This window comes from Panthera pardus, unplaced genomic scaffold (genome assembly GCF_024362965.1).
Source record: "Panthera pardus isolate Hobbes unplaced genomic scaffold, ASM2436296v1 HiC_scaffold_22, whole genome shotgun sequence".
NCBI lineage: Eukaryota > Metazoa > Chordata > Mammalia > Carnivora > Felidae > Panthera > Panthera pardus.
The window spans coordinates 76,252,044-76,276,745 of NW_026526788.1; the positions used below are offsets into that span (position 1 = coordinate 76,252,044).

General features: G+C 51.2%; 1 protein-coding gene across 2 annotated transcripts in view; it reads left to right on the forward strand.

Annotated features, from left to right (window-relative positions):
* WDR11 (WD repeat domain 11) overlaps nucleotides 1-7,653 on the forward strand; it is a 67,724-nt gene extending 60,071 nt beyond the window's left edge. Inside the window, exons 22-29 of one of the 2 annotated variants that reach the window (XM_019459625.2) lie at nucleotides 659-724; nucleotides 1,744-1,909; nucleotides 2,553-2,648; nucleotides 3,177-3,342; nucleotides 3,818-3,915; nucleotides 4,347-4,492; nucleotides 5,450-5,529; nucleotides 6,704-7,653. In XM_019459625.2, the coding sequence (XP_019315170.2) occupies nucleotides 659-724; nucleotides 1,744-1,909; nucleotides 2,553-2,648; nucleotides 3,177-3,342; nucleotides 3,818-3,915; nucleotides 4,347-4,492; nucleotides 5,450-5,529; nucleotides 6,704-6,861 (976 nt within the window). In that variant the 3' untranslated portion in view covers nucleotides 6,862-7,653. Of the gene's footprint in view, nucleotides 1-658; nucleotides 725-1,743; nucleotides 1,910-2,552; nucleotides 2,649-3,176; nucleotides 3,343-3,817; nucleotides 3,916-4,346; nucleotides 4,493-5,449; nucleotides 5,530-6,703 lie in introns of those variants that run through there. The other variant, XR_002082689.2, reaches the window with a different exon arrangement.
* Nucleotides 7,654-24,702: the final 17,049 nt, after the last annotated feature.

The following is a 24,702-nucleotide window of genomic DNA, read 5'->3' on the forward strand; positions in this document are numbered from 1 at the left end:
CAATCTTAGAATCTATCACATGTAATAAATTTACCATGTTTTATTGACGCCAGATTCAAAGTAATTACTGTTTTCTGCATCCAAAAGTTAACATTTGTGTTTCAGTGGACAAGAAAAGATTTAAAGAACCTCTTTTCCTCCCCTGATTTATGAATATTCTATATATGGCTATTTTAGAAAAACCAACTTACAAAAACCTGGCTTTTTTTCCTTATGTATTTTTTGGGAACAGTTTCTGAATGTATCTTTCCTAAAGTGTATATTGTTTCTGATGATTAGCAAATCATTTTATCAACAGTGACCTTGTTCCTATTGTTAGACATCTGTTCTTGTTTTCAAAACCATGAGTTGACCTGTTGCCAGGGTGTAAGCCAGAGTCAGAGATCACGCCCTTGTGGTGGTTGACAGGTTCTAGTTCTCTAAGCCTAGACACACTCTGTGCCTTCTAAAGCATTTGTAACTTCAGTGTCATGGCAAAGCAACTTCCTTCTAGGCATACTACCTAGTTCAAAAAGAACAAAAAATTTAAGGAATAACAAAACTTTAAGTAGATTAACAATACTGAGTGTATTTCCCCTTTCAAGAGTATAGTGATTTATCTCCTTTATTGTTTGATTCAAAAATTTTGCCTTGCCTTTGTCTGGATTTTTGTTTGCAGTGACATAAAGAAACTCTTGCTCGATCCGGAATTCACTCTATTGCAGAGATGCCTGCTTGTTTCAAGGTAACACTGAAACGCTCTGTGTAAGAGACAAGAGTATTTCAGATTAACTCATTTGTCTTATGAAGGGTTTTTATTTAAGACCAAACCTTTTCAGACTTTAAAACGGCATATCAGTTCATCCTTTAGATTTGATTTACAATTAACTTTGAAACAAGTAATACAAATAGGAAAAACAATTACATTTTTAACATGAGATCTAGGTCTTCTCTACTGAAAAGATTGCCTCCTATGGACAGCTTTTTAAAATACATGTTTTAGGGGCACCTGGGTGGCTCACTCGGTTAAGCGTGCGGCTTTGGCTCAGGTCATGATCTCGTGGTTCACGAGTTCAAGCCCCGTGTCCGGCTCTGTGCTGACAGCTCGGAGCCTGGAGCCTGCTTTCAGATTCTGTGTCTCCCTCTCTCTCTGCCTCTCCCCTGCTCGCGCTCTGTCTCTCTTTCTCAAAAATAAATAAAAAACATTAAAAAATTTTTAAAAAATGCATGTTTTAAAGTATCAGGCACAAAGGGTATGTCCTCAAATACGCTGAAAAATTGTATTTAGAAGCAGTAACCTGTAACTTCCTCACTGTACAACAGAGTTGTCACTTGCACAAAAATACCCTTCCGTCCACTCCCCAGAGAATAAATTGCAACTATTTCCATACCTTATTTAGCCAGTTTTCCCAGAGGAATTTCTTTAATGTGAAGCTCCGGTCCAGATTAAAACGTGTGCTAATGGCAAACCGGGTGAACCATTGCCCAGGCTTCGGAACCACGGCGCCGATCTTCCCGCGGCACAGCGGGAGGTTGGGGCACGGAGGGGCCGTGTGCTCAGGCACCTGCATTGTGGGAGGCCCAGTGACGGGGCTGGACACGGCGCTGCTTCCTCTTTCTCCCTGCCCGGCCCAGGCCGGTGTCCCGGATGGTTTTTCACGTGACGGCGCCAGGCTCCTGGCTCCTCAGGCTACTGGGGGAGCCCCTGGCCGCACCCATGTCTGCCGTGTGGGCTCAGCGCGGCTTCGGTGTCCCCCTTGTCAGGCTGTACGGCGACGAGTCGGAGCTGCACTTCTGGACCGTCGCCGCACACTACCTGCACAGCTCGTCCCCGCGCAGCCCAGCCGTTGGAGAGGCCGCCCCTCGGGACAAAGTGAACAACCCGCTGGATATATGTTATGACATCCTCTGTGAAAATGCCTATTTCCAGGTATTCCATTTCGTATGTGAAACTCTGTGACGCCCTCATCTTGACCACTTATGTCTTTGCGACTATCTTGAACTCGAGAAACGTGCCAGCTAAGTTGAAATCGTATAACAGAAATGTGTCCGTTGGCACCCCTGCCTAAAAAAGGCCTGACTCCGGCCTGGAAAAGCTCGTAGATGCTTACTGAGTCTTTAAATACACATTAGAATTTTATTATTAAGCCTTTGTTTTCTTAAAATTGTTCACTTAGAAGACTCTTTTTAATTCCTCTCATTTTATTTTCTATAAATAACAAATATTTCTTTCACTTGACTTGAATTTGCCGTGTTGTGTATAAAAAGGTGGTTTCATAATGTTTTCACTGCAGTAGAGTACTTCGGTACTCAGTACTTCAGAGGGCTTTCACCCAGCTGCACCTGACGCCCGGTTTCTGTAAATGGGCAGACTTGCACACAAATGAGAATTCATGTCAACAGTTTTCCTGATCAAATTCTTATTAAATGGTTGGATTTCTATGAAGTTGACTATCTAATAACGTCAGAAGTCAAAATAGGGTTTATAAAATGATTTTTTTAAGTATGGTAAAATTTAATTCAAGTCTTATAATCCAGGCTCAATTTTCTTTCTTTTTTTTTTTCTACTCTAGAAATTTCAGCTGGAAAGGGTTAATCTCCAGGAAGTAAAGCGGTCAACTTATGATCATACAAGGAAATGTACAGACCAGCTACTTCTCTTGGGTCAGGTACGTCAACTTTTATAACTCTTTCGTGTTTCAAGGAGCTGCTCTTTGACTAGTATTTCAGAGTATTACGTTAGATCACACGCACACACACAAATGGGTAGATAGATCAGAGTATTCCTCTGAAAGTATACATGTAAATTTAGGCTGTCTTTCAAAATAAGACCAACAAAACCTGTGAGAAAGCAAAAATCTGTAGTTGACCAGCTTGGAATGTTGACTTCTATAAATGTCCGATGAGACCTAACTGTTTGGGTGTGGTCTGGTTTTGTGTCTCAGAATTGACAGATGCAAAGCTAAAGTAAGCAGTTTCTTGAGCATTTGCATAAGCCAGACTGTGGTTTTGCCTTTATTTCAAAGAAGCAGTGGGAGACTTTGTTGTTTTTGTGCATAAACACAGCATTGACCAGCCAGTTTTGAAAATAAAAGTCTTCTTTAAGCTGTAAACTTTAGTGTTCCAGATTATAAATTCGGGAAGATGCTGTTGGAAGAAAACAGTCTCATAGTTACAAGAACGGTTTCTCTCATTAGACAGACAGAGCTGTGCAGTTGCTATTGGAGACAAGTGCGGACAACCAGCACTATTACTGTGACTCACTGAAAGCCTGCTTGGTCACAACTGTCACCTCGTCAGGCCCCTCCCAGAGCACCATTAAGCTGGTGGCGACCAACATGATTGCCAACGGCAAGTTGGCAGGTAAGGCACACCGTGGGGGTGTGGTGGTCAGTTCCCGAAAATCCGGCCTGTTTCCAGCAGAGCATTGGATTCTGAAGGCAGTTCTTGCTTTTTGATATATGCTGGAGAAAAATAGGCAGTGATCGCTAGCTCTTTATACGATGACCGTGTCTCGTAATCATCTGAACCGGAACACGTCTTAGGTGGGAAAGGGGCACCGCTAACGCTTCCCGGGACAGCGGGCCAGCCGCCACAGGGGAGGCGAGGGCGGGAGCCCCGCGCTCTCCCCGTTTGCTTCCTGCACTGTGTTGGCGCTGGCCGCCCCCCCATCCTCGCATGGTAACGTTGTAAAACTCTCCGTTAGCATTTTGCGTTGAAATGTGAGTGAAGAACGTCTGCAGTGGGTATAAAATGCGTGAGACCAGATGAGGTCCAGTGGTGGCTTGTCGGGGACGGGCCGCCGGCTCACCGGGGCGGCTGCCGTTCTGTCTTCCAGAGGGCGTGCAGCTGCTCTGCCTGATCGACAAGGCCGCGGACGCCTGCCGCTACCTGCAGACTTACGGCGAGTGGAACCGGGCCGCCTGGCTTGCAAAAGTAGGTCACCCCAGGAGGTGCGTTGAGCGTTTGGGATAGAAAGTTCGGCCTTGTCATTTAGAAGTGGTTTTTGGCTGCAGAGCTGCCGTGCGAATGTTTTCTTGCAACTCCCGTGCTCCTATTTAGGAGGATGAATTCCGTGGCTTCTTAATGAAAAATGGATCGCTGTGGTAGCAGTTAAGCGAAAGCAGCTGGCCCCTTTCCCCGCCGGGGTGCGAGCCCAGCCCCCAGCCCCGGGGCCTTGCCGGGCCCTCCGCTCCTCAGGCTGGGCTTCCCACCGCTGTCGATGGCGAGCGGCAGCGTCAGGGCAGCGTGCTGGCAGAGCCGGGCCTCGCGTTTGCTTCCTAGAAACAGATCCCCTTTTGATCACGTGACAGTTTTCTCTACGTAGCGCAGGATGTCTTTGTTTTTCACGTGGGCCTCTTTCTCAGGTCCGTTTAAATTCCGAAGAGTGTGCCGATGTTTTAAAGAGGTGGGTGGACCACCTTTGCTCTCCACAAGTCAACCAGAAGTCAAAGGCCCTCCTGGTCCTCCTCTCCCTGGGCTGCTTCTCCAGCGTGGCCGAGACCCTTCACAGGTACACCCAGAGTGCTTCGTGGCGAGTCGGGGTGACTGATTGCTTCGTGCTCTTTTGAGGCTCTGTGGTGTGGGTGGAGCACTCGCCGTGCGGGGTGAAAGGAGAAGCTTACGGGTTAGGTTTATGAACCCCTGCAGGAATGGAACGGTCCATGCTTACCCGTCTTCAGTGGGCCTGGGAGCTCTGGGCTCCCGCCAGTATAGTAGCCAGACCTAACAGGTACCGTGTATTTAAAAACAACATAAAAGGGGCGCCTGGGTGGCTCAGTCCGTTAAGCGTCCAACTCCTGATTTCAGCTCAGGTCATGATCTCACGATTCGTGGGTTCGAGTCCCAAGTCGGGCTTTGTGCTGACAGAGCGGAGCCTGCTTGGGATTCAGTCTCTCCTTTCTCTCTGCCGCCACCCACTCATGCATGCGCTTTCTCTCTCAAAATAAATAAATAAAACGAAAAAAAAAAAGTAAAACAATACAAAAGAAGTCTTCAGAGAATTCAGCTTTGAATAGTGTAACTAAAATGAAGGCCAGAGAGCAGCAGGAAGGGTGTCAGCGTTGTGGGTGGGAGATGTCCCAAAATAATATCCGAAAATAATATGTATCCCTTCCAGGACATTTAAAATTAAGGGAGGCTGAGGCAAATATGGCCAAAAATTCCTTGTTAAATCTGGTCAGTGGATATGTGGATGCTTGTCTTATCTCTGTAGATTCGTGTGTATTTCAACTATCTCACAGTTTTTGTAAATGTTAATTAAAAAGAGCCTGGGGGTGGGGACACGAGTATTGTCCCCTGCTTTCCTCTATGAGCCAGAGATTGGAAGGTGCTCGTATAACCTACTGGCACTTAGGTTTCCAGGGAGAACGGGCACAACAAGTCTTTGTACGGAAATACACCCTTGGGTGGGTCTGCCCCCAACTGCCGTAAATCCCAAAGCTTGAACTCACTTTGGTCTCTTGAGCAGCATGAGATACTTCGATAGAGCTGCCCTGTTTGTGGAAGCCTGTCTCAAGTATGGTGTGATCCCAGTCACCGAGGACACGGATATCCTTCACTGGGTGGATTATGCCGAGGGGAGGCAAGTGGCTGAGTGGGCTTCTCGAAGGTCCGTACTCAGATCCACCGAAGTCAGGAAGGAGGGAGGATGGGAGGGAAGGGTCAGGAAGAAGGTGGCTGCGTCGCTGGCATCAGCTGTCAGATGGACGGGGAGGCAGGAAGGACTGGAAAGGGACGGGACTCCGCATTCTGTGAAGGCTTGTTTGAACTTAAAGGAAATACTTGAGGACAAGTCCAGGAGCCGTGGTGCTACTTTAAAGTAGTGCTGTTGAAAAGAGTGCACTCCGTGGAATAAAACGTGTATATTTACCTGGGAATATATATTCTGGAATAGGTAAAAAAGATACTGTTACCCAAAGCGACAGTCTAACGGGAAACCATGATACCATGATGGCACTTCAGAGATGTGCGTCATGCAGGCAAGTCACGGTGGCCCACGTATTAGCAGGAACTTTGACTTCTCACCTCACATGAGTCACTTGTTTTTCTTTGAAAAGATTGAGCTCGTGTTGGCTGAGCCCTGCTTGCTCTCATCACACCTCCTCTTGAGTTACTACATTGTGGCCTCATTTCTGCCAGATACTTGGTCTTCTGTGTATATATAGCGTATGTTTTTTTTTACAGACAATGAAACTGATCTTGAACTTATTCACTATCCTATCTCCAGGCACTGGTGAACTTGGCTCTAGTTGGAAGGGGCCATTTGGAATGTCAGAGCGCAATGAAACAGGGCTGTCTGAACGACCCCCCCCCCTCCTCCCGCCCACCCCCCGCCCCAGGTAGCCAGAGCTCCTGCCTCAGGGCGGGCTTTATCATCAGAACCTCTCTCCTAAGCTGGATCTGCCCCCAAACCACCCACCTCTGGGCCTTTCAGATGCCACAGGGTGTACACTTACATCTTCCCTTTCTTTTTCTAGTCTTTGGCTGCGTTAGGCTTTGAGGGAGTCTAGGAGGATTTAGCTGGATCTTCCTTAGAAGGAATAGCTTTGTACTCAGACCTCGCCTCCCCCCAGGCAGGTGTCTGCACTTGCGCCCTCCCGAGGGCACCCTCGTCCCTTCTGAGCAGCCCCCCACGGAGCTGGTCTTTCTTTCCTGCCCATGGGAGCTTGGTGGAATATAATCACAGCCTTTTCTGCCCTTCTTTTCCTTAACTGTGGTTTACAGAAACTCATCTCTGCTATATATGCAGATTATGCCCGAAGTTTGAAGAACCTCGGTTTCAAACAGGGAGCGGTTCTTTTTGCTTCAAAAGCTGGAGCGGCTGGCAGCGATTTACTGAAGGAGCTGGAATCCCCCAAGCTAGAACGGACTGAAGAGTGACAAGTCCATCTGTGCTGGGGAACCTGACCTCGTAAGCAGGGCGGGGCAGGAGGTTGGTCTGGCCGTGCTCACGGTCACGATCCAGACTGCGGAGGACCCCGTCCCTGCCAGGGTCCCCGGGAGCTGCTCACGTGCACAGCAGCAAATGAGCATGTGTGTTGTCAGGGGCCACGTCCACGTCCCGTGTTGATCTCAGAAAAAGATGCGAACGCTTCAGATTTTGAAAGGGTATATAACATTTTATACTTTTGGAGACAGCCTTAAGAGTCCCTGGAAATACTTTTAATTTTTTTAAACTTAAAATTCAAGTGACTGAATTGCTTTTCTCATTGACTAAATGTAAAGATGTTTGGAAAATCTAATAGTGAGAGAAGTTTGTGAGACTTAATTCTCAAATATGTGCTGTGCCTGTGTTTATACACAGTCATTCAAGGGACAGAGCGGAAATATTTAAACAGTAAAGATGACTTTACCAAAGCATTCCTTGTTTCTTACCTTGAGAACATAGAACGGTTGATTCTCTGCTTTAGGCAGTTGCTAAATTTTGTAATTTTAGGCTAATAGGCTCACAGGGAAATTTTAAGCTTTATGTTTTATTCTAGGATGTGGAATCTTGGGTATTTTGAATTTTAACTCCTTCTCTGATGCATGACACTAACCTCCTTTTTGAAGTATCTGTGCTTGAATTTTCTGTCTTTGTGTTTGTCCAATAACTGACATACGTGAGATGTGACAATTGTAAATTATTGCTGTCTGTGACTTACAGAAATGATAAATAAAAAAGAGATTGCAGCCAGGCGTTTGTGTTCCCCAAGCTGCGGTGCACGAGGCCAGGGGCTGTGCTGGGTTCTCGGGCGTCAGTCCAGATGCTTACCCTGCAGAGTCCAGGCTGCGGGCCGAGTCCAGAGAAACTGGAGTAGGAAATCTGGGAGTGTGGTGCAGGGTTGGACCAAGCCCTTGCCCCCTGGGCAGATCTGCTCTGATTTCCGGAGGGAGCAGGGCTCGGCGTGCAGCTCTCGGTGAGGTGAGGAGAGGGGGTGGCATTCCTGTCATCCCTCCTGGATGTCCGCATATGGTTTTTAGATAGAATCATGGCCTCTGCCCTTAGAGGTCAATCTGAGCCCCTCTGACAAGGAACTGGAATCCATGGGGAGGACGGGCCTGTCAAAAGGAATGCTTGTTCTGAGACTGGCAGTTTGGCTGAAAGTTCTAGAGGAAATACAGGATCCATCCATTTGTCCTGTAGGCAGGTTACATCTGAATACCTAAAGGCCATGGGCAAACACCACTCTCTGTATATTATTAGTTAAATGATTGCCCCCATATATTGTGTTTATTCGGCCATCAGCTAGCTAAAGGGAAAAAGAATGCTGGCCTTACTAAGCCAAGAGGAAAAATAAGAAGTCGTACTCCAGAGTGGGGCATTTTGAAAATTATAAATATGCTTTGGATTCGAGGCCAGTGACTAAGTAATGGGGCGCTGCCGGCCTGTGGGGATGGAGGAGAGGACGGCCAGGCACAGCAGCGCAGGGAGAACCCGTTAATCAGGGACGGCGAGGGCCCGAGGTCTGTCACAGTCCAGCTGGGTAGAATGGCAGTCGTTACTCCTCACAAGACGGAGACCAGGTCTGTCAAGATCCACCTGAAAGTCCCATTCCAGACAGAACCTGGGCTCCCCTTTCCCTGGTGACCCTGTGGGCTGGAAGCTGGCCCTTAGCTACATTCACCTTTGCTGCGTGTTCAGGGTCAAGAGCTGATGAGGAGGAATCACCTTCATAGGCAGCCTGCACTTCTGCTTATCTTTTCACGAAGGATCTTCAGGAGCATGGTGTTACTAGGGCCTTACGAGGGAGGCTTCCCAGGATGAAACCCGCAGCCGGAATTGGGACGAGAGCAACAGTGGCTTCGGGGCTGCAGGCGCCTCCCTTTCCCGTGCCCACAGGAGCACCGTCTGGGCCTTGGCCCTTCCCTCGGCCGCCAGGCTGGCGGAGGCGGGAGGAAGGCCCCTGGGTGACCCCTGCCTCCCGGCTGGCCCCTGCAGGGCCTGCCGCTCACCCTTCCCTTCTTCCTGCTCCGTGGCTGATGTTCTGCCGCCCGTGGCATGCTGTAGGCCTCCCCGCAGCCTTGCTGCAGGTACGTCCATTGCTTTGCAAGTGGTAGCAGGACATTTCGCTCTTCTGAAATCGACACCGGAGTGGCATCTGTACGAGCCTCCCGTCCCTCACTGCCGTTCCTGGTCAGAAATCCACAGAACAGACGCTGGTATGAAACCAGTTCCCCTCCCGGCTGGTTACTGCCCGGAAACGCCACCTCTCGTGAGGACAGTGTCCTGTTTCGGGGACTCCTGGGCTCTGTGGTCATCCATGATAGCTCGTTCTCCTCAGTGGCGGTACGTGACCCACGTCAGGCTGAGGCGCGAACTTGTCACCGTGCAGCAGAAGGGGTCCTGCAGGGCAGAGGCACGGCCGGGAGAGGCCTCCAGCCAGCAGGACTCTGGGTCACATTCTTGTAACTGATTTGGTGGACTCCAGACGGTTTGTGAGTGAAAGAACTCAGTAAAATGAAACGGCACTTGAGATTGAGGACCCTTGAAGGTGTTACTGTTTGTTTGTTTTAATGTTTACTTTTGAGAGAGAGACAGAGACAGAACGTGAACGGAGGAGAGGCAGAGAGAGAGGGAGACACAGAATCCGAACAAAGCAGGCTCCAGGCTCTGACCTGTCAACACAGAGCCTGACGCGGGGCTCGAACTCACGAGCCGTGAGATCATGACCTGAGCTGAAGTCGGCCGCTTAACTGACTGAGCCACCCGGATGTCCCCGAGGTGTTGCTGTTTTAAAAGAAGGGGAGCGAAGAAGCTGAGTCTTGGGAACGCGCTTCTGAGAGCTGCTGGCAGCTAAGTAGCCAGGCAGGTCTGGAGGACACGTTGGGGAGCAGATTGTCCGCTGTCTTTCCTGTCCTTAGAGGGTCCTTCGGTTTGTTTGCTTTTCAGCCATGCAGGACCCACTGAAAATAACCCCATGAAAGCCTGACTTTTGTCTCACTCAGGATTTCCAGTGGTTCTGAAGCTCTCACAGGAGTCCCTTCTGGCACTTTGAAGCATTTACCTTCAGCATTTGGCTCTCTCGCCTGAAAAGGCCAAATAAACACCATCGCAGCCCCCTTCTTTTTTTTAAGGGATATTGAGAAATAAAGACCTAGTCAGACAGATAAGATAACGGTTCTAAATGTCAGGGAAGGAAAGACATTCTGCATTTTTCAGGTAATTTGGATTGATTTTTAGCTTTCCTGGCTTCCATATTTATATTTAGCACAGCCAAGTGCAGTTAGGGAAGAGGGCTCTTCAAAACCCTGTGATGTACTGCTTCAGAAAGACGGGCTTCAACTGATAGTGGAGAATTAAGATCGGACAAAAAGACCTTCCTCAGTCACTACCTTCAAAATGTAGCTCAGGTCAGTTTTCTCTTTGCAGTTAACGGTATTCTTAACCCTGCAGGAAAGTGGGCTGATGGTGGAGGCTGGGGGAGGAGGCAGGGTCATCCGGAAAGGGCCTCTCCCTGGAACTGTTCCTCTAGGTTAGGGGTCTGCAGACCAGCCTGCTCACTGCCTGCTTTGTAAATAAAGTTTTATCGGAACACAGTCCTGCCCATCTGTTGTCTGTGGCTGTTTTCATTCAGTGGAGTTGGGTAGATGCTACAGAGACCATATGGCCTGAAAAGCCTAAAATATTTAAATATCTGGCACTTCATGGGCAAAAGTTTGCCCATGCCTACTCAAGGACCCAAGTGCTTCCTTGTGATGAAATTTCAGGTGTCCCACTGCCTTGTTGGGCACGGATCAGTATGAAGCCCTTTGCGATTTTTCTGTGACCGGGTGCACGAGAACCAACCTCTTTACAGAAAGCTGTTTGGGCTCCCTCCCATCTGGCTCCTCTACGGGCCCAGATCTCCATGGTGGTGGATCTGGGAAACTACATATGACATTTACCACCTGGGGTGACCTTAGTTTTACTCCTGACAATTCTGAGACTAAAGGCATCTGTAGATATAAAAGTTTAAATCCAAGAGCCGTTTCCTATCAGCATTTTATTTTTTTTTTTATTTTTATTTTTAAAATTTTTTTTTAACGTTTATTTATTTTTGAGACAGCATGAATGGGGGAGGGTCAGAGAGAAGGAGACACAGAATCTGAAACAGGCTCCAGGCTCTGAGCTATCAGCACAGAGCCCAATGCAGGGCTCGAACTTACGGACTGCGAGATCATGACCTGAGCCGAAGTCGGCCGCTTAACTGACTGAGCCACCCAGGCGCCCTGACCTATCAGCATTTCAAAGCAAATCGCAGTTTTACTCCAGATACCTCCCAACGTGTCCTTCCCTAGGAAGACCCTCGCTTCACTCTAGTCTTTTGACATTCACCATCATTTTTTAGCCAGAATACTTGAGGCAGGGTAGAAGATGAAACATACTCTGTCCTAAGCCAGTGGTGGGTACTGCTGTTGCTGATGTGAATTCATAGGGTGCACACATTTATGAAGATCGTCCTGGGGAGAGAGTCCTGGGTCAGGGGAGTCGCAGTGACTGATGGCTAGGGCTTGCCATCCACGTGGACGAACCGGGAAGTGGGACAGTAACCAGAAGTGGAAAATGGACGAGTCTGCGATATAATCAAGTGGAAAAGCTCAGGAGGGAATCGGCAAATCGGAATTTGCACAGACACGTTATGGAAGGGAGGGAGGCCCAAGAAATGAGATTTCTCAGGCTGATTTGTGGGGAATGACGGGGAGCTTTCTTGGTAACTACCTGTCCAACAACAACATTCAGTTCTACAGATCGTTTGCTTCCTAGCGGTCTTCCAGCGTGCGTGTCAGTGGGGAATTTAATCGAACAACAGGCCCTTCCTCGTCTTAAGTGGCCGGTCTTTGCCAAGAGCAGGTCAAGGACAATGGACTGTGTCCTGTCAAGCAGCTAGGAAGCCGTCCCAGAGGGTAATGTCCTAGCAAGACTCCAAAGTAGGTTAGTTCAGGTGATGGTAAGAATCTAAGTTTGTGCTTTGAGAAATACCGACACGTTTCAGAGGGCCTGCTGGAGCCACACTCTGGCCGGCAGAGGAACTCCGCCGAACCTCTTTGCCTCTGAACCCACTCGGTGATCGTGCCCAGCACCTGAATGTGGGGGCAAAGGGGGGAGTGGAGCTTGGGACAGCGTGTTCTGCCGTGTAGCTGCCTGACCTCGCTGAGGATGGATGGCGTGGCTCGCTTTCCCTCACCGTCCGGAGCCCCGCTGCCTGGGCGGGAGCTGGGATTCAGACGGAAAGAAGGAAGGCTGGATTCCTGACTTAGCTCTGCCTTTACCCACTCTGGCGTTGTGGAAAACTCGTGGAAAGAACTTCATGTGGCACCTGCTGGGTTGCCTTCTGTCTCTTGAGGCGTCTCTAGAAACCTCTGCCAGCTTCTAGCAGTTGTGAAAATCCACACGCAACAGGTCTGCCTGAGACTCCAAAGCCTCTTCCTACGTCCCCATCCTCTGTTGCTGCCCCTGCCCTGTCCCTCCCCATGGGAACCGCCACCCTCTGAGTACTGGCACAGCCACCACCGGATACTTCTGGAAAACTAGGTAGGCTGGGCTGGAGGGGGCAGAGAGGTGAAGGGCAGCACTGGGCAGCAGGGCAAGTTCACCCTCACCAGGGAGGGGCTGGACAGAATCCACGGGGAGTGACCATGAAAGGGCACGATGCCGCAACGGAAGACAGAGCAGGGGCGGTGCGCTGCGGGTGCAGAGGACCCAGGGGTGACGGGGAGCAGGCCGACTCCCTGGAAGCTCCCATGAGGTGGTATCAGCACGGCCCTGAACGGTGGGCAGAATTAGGACCAGCAAGCACGAGCCGGGAGTGCCCAGGCACATAAAACAGCACAGGAAAAGGTGTGGTCGTGAAAATGGCCCTGGAACCAGCACAAGCAGCTGGTTCCATTTTTCAGGAGTGCTGGAACGGGTCCCCCAGGCTGGATGGGCGGAGTCGGGGCCCAGGGAGCGCTGCGGGCATCACTAGCCAGGGACAGAGGGAAAGACGGGCCAGGAGGAAGGGGCAGGACCTCCTGAGCCTGCTGGGGTCCTCAGACCGCGGTAGTGGGACCCAGCCAACTGCACGTGAGAAGGAAGTTCAGGTGTGGAGGCGGGGGACTCAGCAGCCTTACCGGCTCCCTGCTTCACCGGTAGCCCCGCTTTCTGTTCACAAAGCAGCTAGTGACCCTCTGGACACGTATTCTCAGCATTTACAGCCCTGGCCACATCTCTCCAGGGGCTTCCGCTACCCTTGGGGTGAAATCCAAAGTCCTTACCAGGGCCTGACTCTAAAAGGCGCTGCCTGATCTAGCCCCTGGCTTCCTACCTCTCTGTCCACATCTCTGACCTTGACCGTGCCAATCGGGAATCATGGCCCCACCTCATCACTTTTGTGCCTTTGTGGTTGCTGTGCCCTTGGCCCAGAGCTGTCTTCCCCAGGCATTTGCATGGCTCTCTGTCTGTCTCCTTCCTCTCTCTACTCAAATCACCTCATTATGAGAAAGGCCGACCCTGAGCCAGGTCCTGTAACTAGCACCCCATCTCTCTCTATTCCCTGACCTGCTTCATTTATCTCCAGAAACCCCAGCGTTGTGTGCGTTTGACCCGGCTTGCTCACTGGATTGCAGGCTCAATGAGGGCAAGGCTGGGTTACTCTTGTTCTTTCCTGAGTCCCTAGATCCCAGAAGAGGGTCTAGCACATAGAGAACCATTGATAAATAAATGTTGAATGAATGGATGCATAATACAGGGGGCCTGGCAGGGAGGTAGAGGAAAAGGAGGTGCTCCTTCGTCCTAGCAGGAGCTGACAGCGTGTGTCTTCTCCTCCCTGTCTAAGGTGCTCTTTGGGTGCCTGCCCTGTGTCCCCTACTCAGGATCCTGTGCTTAGTGGCACCGCATGCCGGGGTCGTAGGGCCTCAGACCAGGAGGGGCCATGTGAGGTCTGCGATCTGCCTCCGCCCATCTGAGTAGGAGCCCTGCCCCCCTTCCTGGGCACGAGGCACTCAGGACCGGGACTGGCCTGCCCTGTCCTGCTCCAGACGAAACCAGGCAGAGGAGCAGGGCCCAGGAGCGGGGGACTGCCACCCCTTGTCGGGATTCTGCCCCTTCTCCAAGCGCTCACTCCGACACTCTTTCTCAGGTGAGTGAGCCTTTAATGAGCATGACAGTATGCTGGGGCCCCACACCCGTCATCCCAGAGAGGACAGATGCAGAGGCTTCCTGGCCCAAGTGCCCAGCGAGCCCGCAAGGGGGACAGGAAGTTCCGAACGCCTGAGGGGATGAGCCCAGGAGCTGCTCTTCCATCACGGCAGCAACAGGAAGTTGGTCTGGAGGGCTCATTTCCAGCAGTCCCTGCCTCGGGGCAGGGCCAAGCCGTGGGCTGCTGACAGACGTCACTCCATATCACTCTCACGTGCTGCTGGGCACCGCAGGCCCACTCACCCTGCCTTTGTCTAGTGACCACAGGCCCACGTCACCCTGCCTGTGACGTCATCCAGCTGCCCTGGGAGAAGACACATGAAACAGCTTTTTCTCAGAAATGCCACAGCCTGTGCAATCGGCCCTGACCCCATGACCTCACGAATCTAAAATTAGGAAATCCACTGGATGCTCCATGTGATTGGCTTTTTGGGAAAAGCCAGAGAGGGGACTGCATTGAAGTCCAAGCTGGTGCCAGGCGGAGACAGCCCATGTGATGGGGGCACAGACACACACTTAGGTCCCCAAGGAAGGGTCTGGCCCAGGGAGGACGCAGCCCTACCCGGCTGTGGAGCCGTGGGCCCCAGGAGGGCTCAGGGCAGCCTTCCAGAGCCTCCCCACCTGACCGTGTCCTCGGGCAGCCCCCTAGACTCTGCAGAGTGTTCTAGAAGGGTTACCGGCGGGTGTGGAGTAATCACATTCTGAAACTTTCCGTGTTTCCCGGCATATGCAGCAGGGCTCCTTTTTCTCATCACATTTCATGTCCTTTAGCAAATGCACATGGTGTTTTAATTAAATGCAATTCCCTGAAAACTGACTAACTGGAGTGTTTAGTCTGACGACATCCTCTGGTCAATGAATACAAAACAGAAGCGCTTTCGAGAAAGGAAAATGATGTGTCATTGTTTTGTATTTTCTGAAATCTGTAGGTACCAAGAGGCCACCTCTGTCCTGAAAAGCCAATATTTCAGTTTCTATGGGAATGGGGGGACGGCCTGAACTCTGTCACCCGCCACCTGGGTCTGCCCTGCCCCCTCTTGGCAGCACCCGCCCCACTCGCCCCCAAGCCCACCCCAGCTCTGAATCCCAGCTCTGCCATTAGCCAGTCGTGTGACCCCCTAAACACGTTAATCTAGCCTTCCCATGCCTCAGTTTCATCATCAGCGCAGTGAGCACCGTGACAGCACTTCCCTTGTTGGCACAGAGCTCGGCATGGCAAATGTTGGGTCTCGTTATTGGGTCACGTGGGTCAGGGATGGTAAATGTCTGGGCAGCCCTGGTGGGTCTGCTTTGGAGAATGAACGCCTTCCCAGGAGCCCCTGCCTCTCAGCTTCCGGAAGCCAAGTTCCCACCTGCACGCGCGAGCCAAGCCATGCTCCGTCCGAGTCTACGGCTTCACGGTAGACAGTCTCGTCCCATTTCACGGAAGGGCAAACTACGAATCAGAGATGTTGAGGACAACTGGGGTGGCCCTCTGTCTTGGACTGTTCCCCAGTGGGGAATTTTCTGAGACACTGGATTTTGGATGCTAAAGCCAGCATGGTGCAGAATGGGACAGTTTGGTGACCTGACTAGTGAGCGACAGAGCTGGGATGTAAGACACAGGCCTGTCTGCTGCCTCAGGCTGCACTGCGTGCACTGGGCCAGCCGAGTGAATGAGGGGATCTTAGAGGGTTCCATCCGCAGCTGAGCTGGAATCCTGTACGCACTCCTCATCCGGGGTCAGGCTGGGTTCAGTTAGCAAACCTGGCAGAGACAGTGCGAGCCAGGGAGGGGCAGAGAGACAGAGGGAGGGAGAGAGAATCCCAAGCAGTCCCCACACCGTTAGCACGGAGCCCCACACGGGACTCGATCACACGATCTGTAAGATATGACCTGAGCCGAAACCAAGAGTCAGACGCTTAACCGACTGAGCCCCCCAGGCGCCCCTGTGCTAACTCGATTGTAATAGAGTGGTTGGGATGGAGGGAAATGGAGGGGCCACGTTTGGGAGGTGAGCAGCCCGTGGCTCTTTGCAAAGTAGTTGCCATGCCTGGAGCATGGGCAGCCGGCCCCTGGACTCCCAGACCTTCAGACTGATTGAACCCAATGGATCCCAGCAGAGAGAGAGCCTGCGGCCATCCTCCCGCGCCCGAGCCACACACACAGCCTGCTGGTGGGACCGCCAGCCCTCCTGCAGAGGCTCAATGGTGTCTCCCAAAATTCATGCCTACCTGGAACCTCAGAATGTATCCTTTTTTGGGAACAGGTCTTTGTAGTCCTTGGTGATTAGATCATCACTCCATGACTGGTGTCTCTGGGAGGGGAGAGGAGGGGAAGAGAGGAGAGGACACAGAAACACAGAGACAGAGACGATGGCCCTGGGAAGAGACTGGACAGACGCAGCTGCCAGTGGAGGGACACCAAGGAGTGCCAGAAGCCACCAGAAGCCAGGGAGCCTCCAGAACTGTGAGAAAACACAATTCTGCTGCTTTCAGCCACCAAGCGTGTGGTGACTTGTCACGGTGGCCCTAGGACACGACTACACTGCCTTCGACCAAGACCGAGGACCCAGAATTCCTCAGGGACTTCACGTCACAGGGCCGGCACACCCTCCTCCCTAGAAAAGTAGGAATTCTGACTCGAGTCTCCTGGCGGAGGGTCTGGAGCTTGCGTGTTTCTCTCGGCGTCTGCTTTCTAAAAAGAAAAGCAATGGCTTTCAGTTGCACCTCTGGACCTAGAAATTTTGTTTTCAACCAGATCTGCACGGCCAGGCTCTCTGCCTTCTGCGTCCACCCCCTTGTCTGCAGCAGCTCCCGCCACATGTTGCTGACTTTTTCTGCTGCCCGCTGCTGATCACAAGGATTCGGGCACCAGCGATTCCAAAACCCACAGCCCGGGAAAGTCTGCTTGGCAGTCAAAGCCATCCAGACCCGCGATTGTGGCTTAGGGAAGATTCCAGAGGTAGGAATCTCTGTGGTTTTAGCTTTCCAGGCTTCTGGAGTCAAGATTTTTTTTTTTTTTTTTTGGTCAATATGTCCCAGTCTGTGTTTTTTTGGAACTGTGATGTCCTGCAAAATATTAATAAACATTTTTAAAAGCATCAGAATGAAATAAGTTTGGGAGATGCCAAAATGAATATGGTTAAATAAGTTCTTTTTATTGCAGACCTTCTCAGGATCTTCAATATGCCAGCTACAAGTTGTGCTCCTCTAGGCAAAGGATATGGACTTTGGGATTCCGAATCCTATTTGATCACAGGTTCTTTCCGTGTTCTGCCTGCTGCTAGCTGATTGTGCTCTCCTGCATTTCAACAGTGAGGACGTCCCTCCCTTCCTTCTTTCCTGCCAGGGCTTTCTCTTCCAAGTTTAAAAAAAAAAACACTCTGCCCCTCTCGTCTTCCCCGTAAATCAGTGTACTATGCTGATTTCCAGCCCAGAACCCTTCACCAGGTCTCTCTCCACAGACTGGTCACTTTCAGATGACATGAAAGGTCCTCCCTAACCCAGGCCCAGGCCACCTCTCCTCTCCAGGGCAGGGCCACTCGGCACCTGCCACCTGCACCCGATGACACATTCAACCAGCCTGACGTACTGGTGGCTTCTGACCGTGCGACGCCATCATGGCGTCACTCTTGCTGTCTCACACGCCTTTCCTGCCTCGCCCGTCTACCTGTCCTGACAGCCGAGGGCCCCCCGCCCCATCTCACACCTCTGAGCTCACCACAAGGCCTGCCACTCTCCCCCGTATCACCCCATTCCTCAGTCTGTCTCCTCCACTGGGCCGTAGGCCCTGGGAAGGCGGGGCGGGTCTCACCCACTCCAGCGTCTCCGGCATTTTCTTCAGCACCAGGCATGTCCAGGTTTCCATACGCCTGCTTCTTCATGATGAGTCAGGGTCTGGGACAGGCACAAACCACGTTTCACTAGAGGGTGAGGTTACCGCCATGACAGGCTGTCGGGTGCATAGCCACTGGGTCTTCGCTCACCGCTTCTTGCCTCACGGTCCTCCGGGCTTGCTGTTGGCACAACTACGTTGTTTTTCCTTCCCTGGGCCTGTACTGTTTGATGTTTAGCCTTCTGTGCCTCTACATACACCGGGCATCCCTTCTAAGTACCATGGAGTTGGGTTTTTTCTTTTTTTAAATATTTATTTATTCTTGAGAGAGAGAGAGAGAGCGTGCGTGTGCATATGAGCAGAGGAGGGGCAGAGAGAGAGGGAGACACAGAATCCGAAGCAGGCTCCAGGCTCCGAGCTGTCAGCACAGAGCCCAACGCGGGGCTCGAACTCACGAACCGCGAGATCATGACCTGAGCCGAAGTCAATGCTTAACTAACGGAGCCACCCAGGCGCCCTGGGCTTTGGTTTTTATTTACTCTTTCAGTTGGAGTGTTAGACCACTTACATATCACCCGTTCCTTAATGCACTGCAGTTTAAATCTGTTATCTTGACTCTTTGTTTTCTCCTTTCCCCTACTTGTTTTATATCCTTTCCCCCTCCTCCCTGCTCTTTCGGATTAGTATTTCTTTAATATTCCATTTCCCCACTCGTTACTTATATATTCTCTTCTTCTCATTTCATTATTATCCGGGGGATTACAGCATTCATCGTGACTCATTATTAAAGTCTAACATAAATTAATGCTTTTACCACCTTCCGGACAGTGAAAAGGACCTTAGAACATTCTAATTCCGTTTATCCCTCTTCCGGCTCGTGAGCTATTGTTGGCATGTAGTTTAATTCTATGTATATTTCAAACCTCCTCACGACATAATTATTATTTTATGTGGTCAATATCCATTCAGACTTGCCCACATCGTTCTCGCTCCTTCTGTATTGCCAGCTGCCATCTGGGATCCTTCTCCCTCTGCCTGAAGAACACTTTTCACTATTATCTTTAGTATGTGTCTAATGGTAAGGCAGTCTCTCAGCTTTTGTTTATCTTCATTGTCTTTCATTTTGCTTCCATTTCTTTTCTGGAGAATGTCAAGCCTCCAGAAGTAGAGAAAACAGTGAAATAAACCTCTGTGTACCCATAACCCAGCTTAAACAATCATTGCTCAGCTCCATCATTTTAAGGATATTTTTACCGCGGAGTCTAGCCTGGCGATGATTTTCTGTCAACACTTTGAACATACTCCATCGTCTTCCGGCATCCACTATTTCTACAGAGGAACCAGTCGTCAGTCTTACTGATGCGCCTTTGAATATGCCCGATCATTTTTGGATAGTTTTTTTTAAAGTTTATTTACTTATTTTGAGAGAGAGAGAGAGAGAGCAGGGGAGGGGGAGAGAGAGAGAGAGAGAGAGAGAGAGAGAGAGAATCCCAACCAGGCTCTGCAATGACAGCGCAGAACCTGACGCAGGGCTCAAACTCACGAACCGTGAGATCATGATGTGAGCCAAAATCAAGAGTTGGACGCTTAACCCACTGGGCCATCCAGGCGCCCCTGCCTGATAATTTTTGATTGTCAGACATTGTATATAAAAAAGCTTCGGTATAACTTGGAGCTGTGGATGGGGCTGTCTTCCCCTGGGGGTTGGTTACTTTTTGCTTTTTGCAGGCAGTCAGGTGAGACGCGCCAGCCAGATTACCTGAACTTAATCCAGTTGGGAAATGAGGTGACCCCAAACCGGGCTTTGAACCTTGGGGGGGCAAGTCTACTTCTGGTTGACTCTTATTTTTAGAGTGTAGTGAGCCTTTCAGGACCCCCACTCTGTCCACTGAAACCTCCACTTGGGTTCACAGCCTCTCTGTCGCCCCTTTTAAACACAGAAAAAAATCCATTTTGGCCACTTCTTGGAAAAGACGGTAAGACTCCGGTGGCCCTGGTGCCTCCACAGACTGGGCTGCAGGCCACCACGAGCTTGGGCGTAACTGCCAGATAAGGCGCCTTCCTCCTCATTCAGCAAAGAAGCCACGTCCTGGTCAGATCTCCCCTCCGTTCCGTCAATGCTCACCTTCCGCTCCTGAGCAAAGGGACGGGTACGGTGTCTAACAGGGCGCTCAGAAATGACCAGTAGTGTTGTGATCCACAACTTTTTCCCTAGAGTTGCTTGTGGTTGTCGTATTTGCAAGATGAAAACGTATAGCGTCACTGACTCAGGGGCTAGAATCAGATGCACAAAGAGCCCTTGAACAACTTGATTTATGTTGCTTGATTTTAATACGGAGGAAGTCCAGAGGCACCAAAACATTTTTATTTTATGGGTGACGGGGACCCACAGGCTCTAGAACAAGTCAGAAAGTCAAACGCTGCCCAGGCAGGGCGGTCATGAGTGCGAGGGAGACAGACGGGGTGCAGCGCTCGAGCCCACCCTGTGTGCGGGGGGTGCCGGGGCCGCAGGCTCCGGAAAGAAAATCAGTAGCAGCCGCTGACGCCAGCTGACTGTTGGTGCAGAAGAACCCCAGCCCTGAGCGTCAGATCCGATCTTTCAGAAGAAGCTGAAAGGCCAAACACTTCATAGAATATCCAAATTTTTAAGTGTTGGCTTGATTAAAAAAAAAAAAAAAAAAAATCCAAGCCAGACAAAATATGACCCCGGGCCAAAATCAACTCTTGTGCCGACAGTTTTTGACTTTTGTAATCATAAAACCAAGAAAGAACCAGCACCGTGCTTTATTTTGTAGTTTCGCTATGTTCATAAGCAAAGACGCTCAACTCTTAGAACCACCTTGGTCTCACTGCACGACCTGTGGCCCCACCTGGGCACACGTGGGCCGCCAGCATGCGCCCCAGGTGTTTCTGCCTCTTTCCTGGTCGCCTGAAGTGTATGAGCAAATTGAAAACTAGGCACGAACACACAGCGTCGTGCAGCCGGAGGACCGAGGGGGTGCCTGAGCACGTGAGCTGTGCCCAGAGCCCCAAGCCATTTCCCTGTGCGGTCGGGATCGAGCTTACTTTCCTTATCCGTCTCCTATCCCTCCGTTGGAGTGACGGTGGCTGAGAGCCGATGCGCCTGTGACGGCCCCTCCGTACCCCAGCGGCCCTGATGGCCGAGAACGGGCCATCTTGCCACCGTAGGGGTGCATCCGTCCCTCCACGGCCTTCTCGGCCCGTTCTCCAGACCCATCACAGGGACAGGGCAAGAGCATGAGATGTGGCATCAGGTGCCCCGAGCGGTGTCCTTCTTGCCCCGCGTTGCCCGGATCCAGCAATTTGCCCCGAGATCTGCATCTCCCCGCGTTCACCAGGCCGGGGAGGCTGCTGCTGGCGACATGCGAATTTCCACAAGCAGCTGGTAGGCCGCGGAGTGAGGTGCACACCCCCAGGCGGGCTTTCTGAGTTTCCTCCTGCCCCCAGGCCTTTCTGTGTTTCCTCGCTCTGGCTCCCCAGCAAATGCTCCCGCGTGGCTTCCAACAGGCCCTTCCTCGCTCCTGCCCTGCTGTCACCAGAGCCTTGGGGGGAGGCCGTGTCTGGGCCAGGGCGCAGGGCTGGCACGTGGCTTCACTGATGACGGGCACAGCCTGCAGAAAGGAGGTTTTGGTCCTTATTACCAATGACGCCTTAAATGCCCCTCACGGAGGCGACTGGGCCTTGAACGCCGAAACCACCTCTCGGCTCCCCTCCCAGGCTCCAGGCAGCTCTGGTTCTCCCAGTGTGACCCCGTCTCCCTGTCCCTCCTCGCCTGGTCTCTGCCCTCCTAGGTCCCAAGTCTGCGCTCTCCTGGCCCTCAGGGCATCGTTATCTCTGAAAGTTACCTCTGAAAGTTAAGGATCACGTTCACACAAAAGCCCCAGAACAGGGCCACCGTCTTCTTAAAGTGACTTTTCAGTAAGAAAAGCCCCTTCAGTTCAGGGTATGCTTGGGAGCCGTGGGAGGAAGACCTGACAGGTGTCACAGTGAAATGAGCCTTGGAGGCACCTTGCCTGGCCACGTGCTACAGCGTGGTAGTCACAGGTGGACGGAGGGCAGAAAGGAAGAACGCCAGGCCACACTGGCCATTTGAAAAGCGAATTACTGGGGCGCCTGGGTGGCTCAGCTGGTTACGCGTCCGACTTCGGCCCAGGTCATGATCTCACGGTTCGTGGGGTTCGAGCCCCAAGTTGGGCTCTGAGCTAACAGTGCGGAGCCTGCTTGGGGTTTTCTCTCTCTCCCTCTCTCTCGCTGCCCCTCCCCCCTCACACTTTCCTCCTCCCTCAAAAAAAAAAAAAAAAAAGTGAAGTACCAAACAATATACAGCATGATGGCTAGTATAATTAATATAATGCAGTGTAATATCACATATGTTTACATAAATAAAGTCAAGCTGGGGCACATGGGTGGCTCAGTGGGTTAAGCATCCGACTCCATCTTGGCTCAGGTCACGATTCCAGTTTGTGGGATCGAGCCCCGCAATGGGCTCTCCACTGACAGTGTGGAGCCTGCTTAGGATTCTCTTGTCTTTCTGGCCCTCCTCCACTGGCTCTCTCTCTCTCTCACTCTCTCTCTCTCTCTCAAAATAAATAAATAAATAAAAAGCCTCTACAACAAACTCTTATCAGTGGTTATGTCTGTGTGGTGGGATCATTGGTGGTTTAAAATGTTCACCTTCTCAGGGCGCCTGGTGGTCAGTCCATTGAGCGACCGACTTTGGCTCAGGTCATGATCTCACAGTCATGAGTTTGGGCCCCACGTCGGGCTCTGTGCTGACAGCTCAGAGCCTGGAGCCTGATTTGGATTCTGTGTCTCCCCCTCTCTGACCCTCCCCCGTTCATGCTCTGTCTCCGTCTCAAAAATAAACATTGAAAAAAATAAATAAAATGTTCACCTTCTCTGTATGATCCACGTTTTCTAAAGTTTTTAAACAATACAAATTGTCCCATAATGACTAATAATTAATTCTGATGGGGTAGAAAGATTCAGGCCTCCAACCCCCAGCCTCTGCGACGTCTTTTCTCGGGGCACCCCCTGCAGCCTACAGAGGGAAAGGTGGAGGCTGAGGTGTCCTAGGTTCCCTCACAGCGCTGGGGCCACCTCCCTCTGAAAATCCCACTGCCTTATAATTCTCCCTGTCACTAGGCGGCGCCCTCGGACTGTCTCCATCACAGTGCTTATAGCTGTGACCAATTAATTTCAGCGACTTCATTCTTATGCGCTAGTTCTGGTCTTCCCCGTGGGACTGCGTCAACAAGGGCAGGAATCAATGCCACACGGCTGGCTCGGTCTTTAGAATCCATGGTTAGTGCTCAATAAACAGTCACTAAACGAGGGAATGAATGCATTCAAATCAGGACTGTCTCTGAAAGTCCATATCCCTGTCGCTGATGATGTCGGCCATCAGATGGGTCTTGCTGAGACCCAGAAATCCTGCTGGACAGCAGAGGCTCTCCGTCACTCACTGCAGTGGCACATGCATCACCCAGATTAGAGAAAACTTCCTACATGCTTGTCCCCCAGGAGTCTCATTCTCTGCAAAAGCTCAGACTGAGCCCGCCTGTGTGATGGGATCCTAATGTTCTCACAGCACTGACCTACCCAAATACGAAATAAAAACAAACTAGTCAAGCTACATTTTCATGTCTCATTTTAATTTTGAAGATGCACGATATGGGTACAAAATACATGTAAATATAAATAAATTCATATATACATATACACCCATTTCTCCTTTGGGCTTCTGTTTCCAAAGAGAAGCGAAACTTCTCCTTTAGCGTGTACATCAGAATCACCCAGAGGAATTTACCAGAATGCTGAGTGCTGAGTCCCGTCCACACTTTCTGATACACAGGGTCTCGGGGGACCCCTGAAAAGCGTTTCTAGCCAGTGGCCAGGTGGTGCTGCAGCCACTGCTGGTCCCGGCACCACCTGCGAAGCCTCCGTGAGCCAGAGGACTCTGCCCAGCTGATGGGGAGGCAGCAGCCCTGGAGGACACCGCTGTCCCTTCCAAGAACCCCTTGGAATGTGGCTCCAGGCTGCCTTGTCAGCATGTCCTAGCCAGCGCTGGACAGCAGAGGGCGGCAGAGATCCGGAAATGGCGTTATTTGGGCAGCTCATCCCCTCCACGGAACTCTGGAGTGCCTTCTGTTTGATCAGATCTGTCTGGCCCCTCAGCCCTCCAAAAGCCATTGGCCAAAGAAACCAAAAATGTCCCAATCTATGTGTGCTCGCTTTCGTGACTAGGACCAGTAAATTGATGCCTTACATGGCAGTTTATTTATTCAAGTCAGATGATATCAAACTGCCTTTATAGTCCTGCACGCAGGGAAACTGAGGCCTGGAGAGGGAGAAAGGGCCACACGTTGTGGCAGGCTCAGGATAACGCACAGGCCTATCACTCCATCCCATTGTGAGTTTTACATTCCCTCCTAGAAAAGAACCAGGCCAGGTGGCCTGAGGGCCGGCTTCCTGTCACGGGTCTCTGGGGGGTCCCCAAACATCTATTCGAGACAGCAGATGATCCCAGTCTGGGGTCAGACCCCTCCGGCTGGTCTTCAGAGAGCCCCATGCTCCTTTTCCAAGTGTGCATCTGCCGGTGTGGGCCCATGAGGGGCGGTGGCTCTCCCATCCCCAGAGACTTTGAGTCACCAGACCCCATTCATTCATCAGGTCTGGGCGTGTGGGGGGGGGGGGGGCGGGGGGCAGGTGGCCCTGGAATCTGCGTGTTAAACAGGCCCCCACGA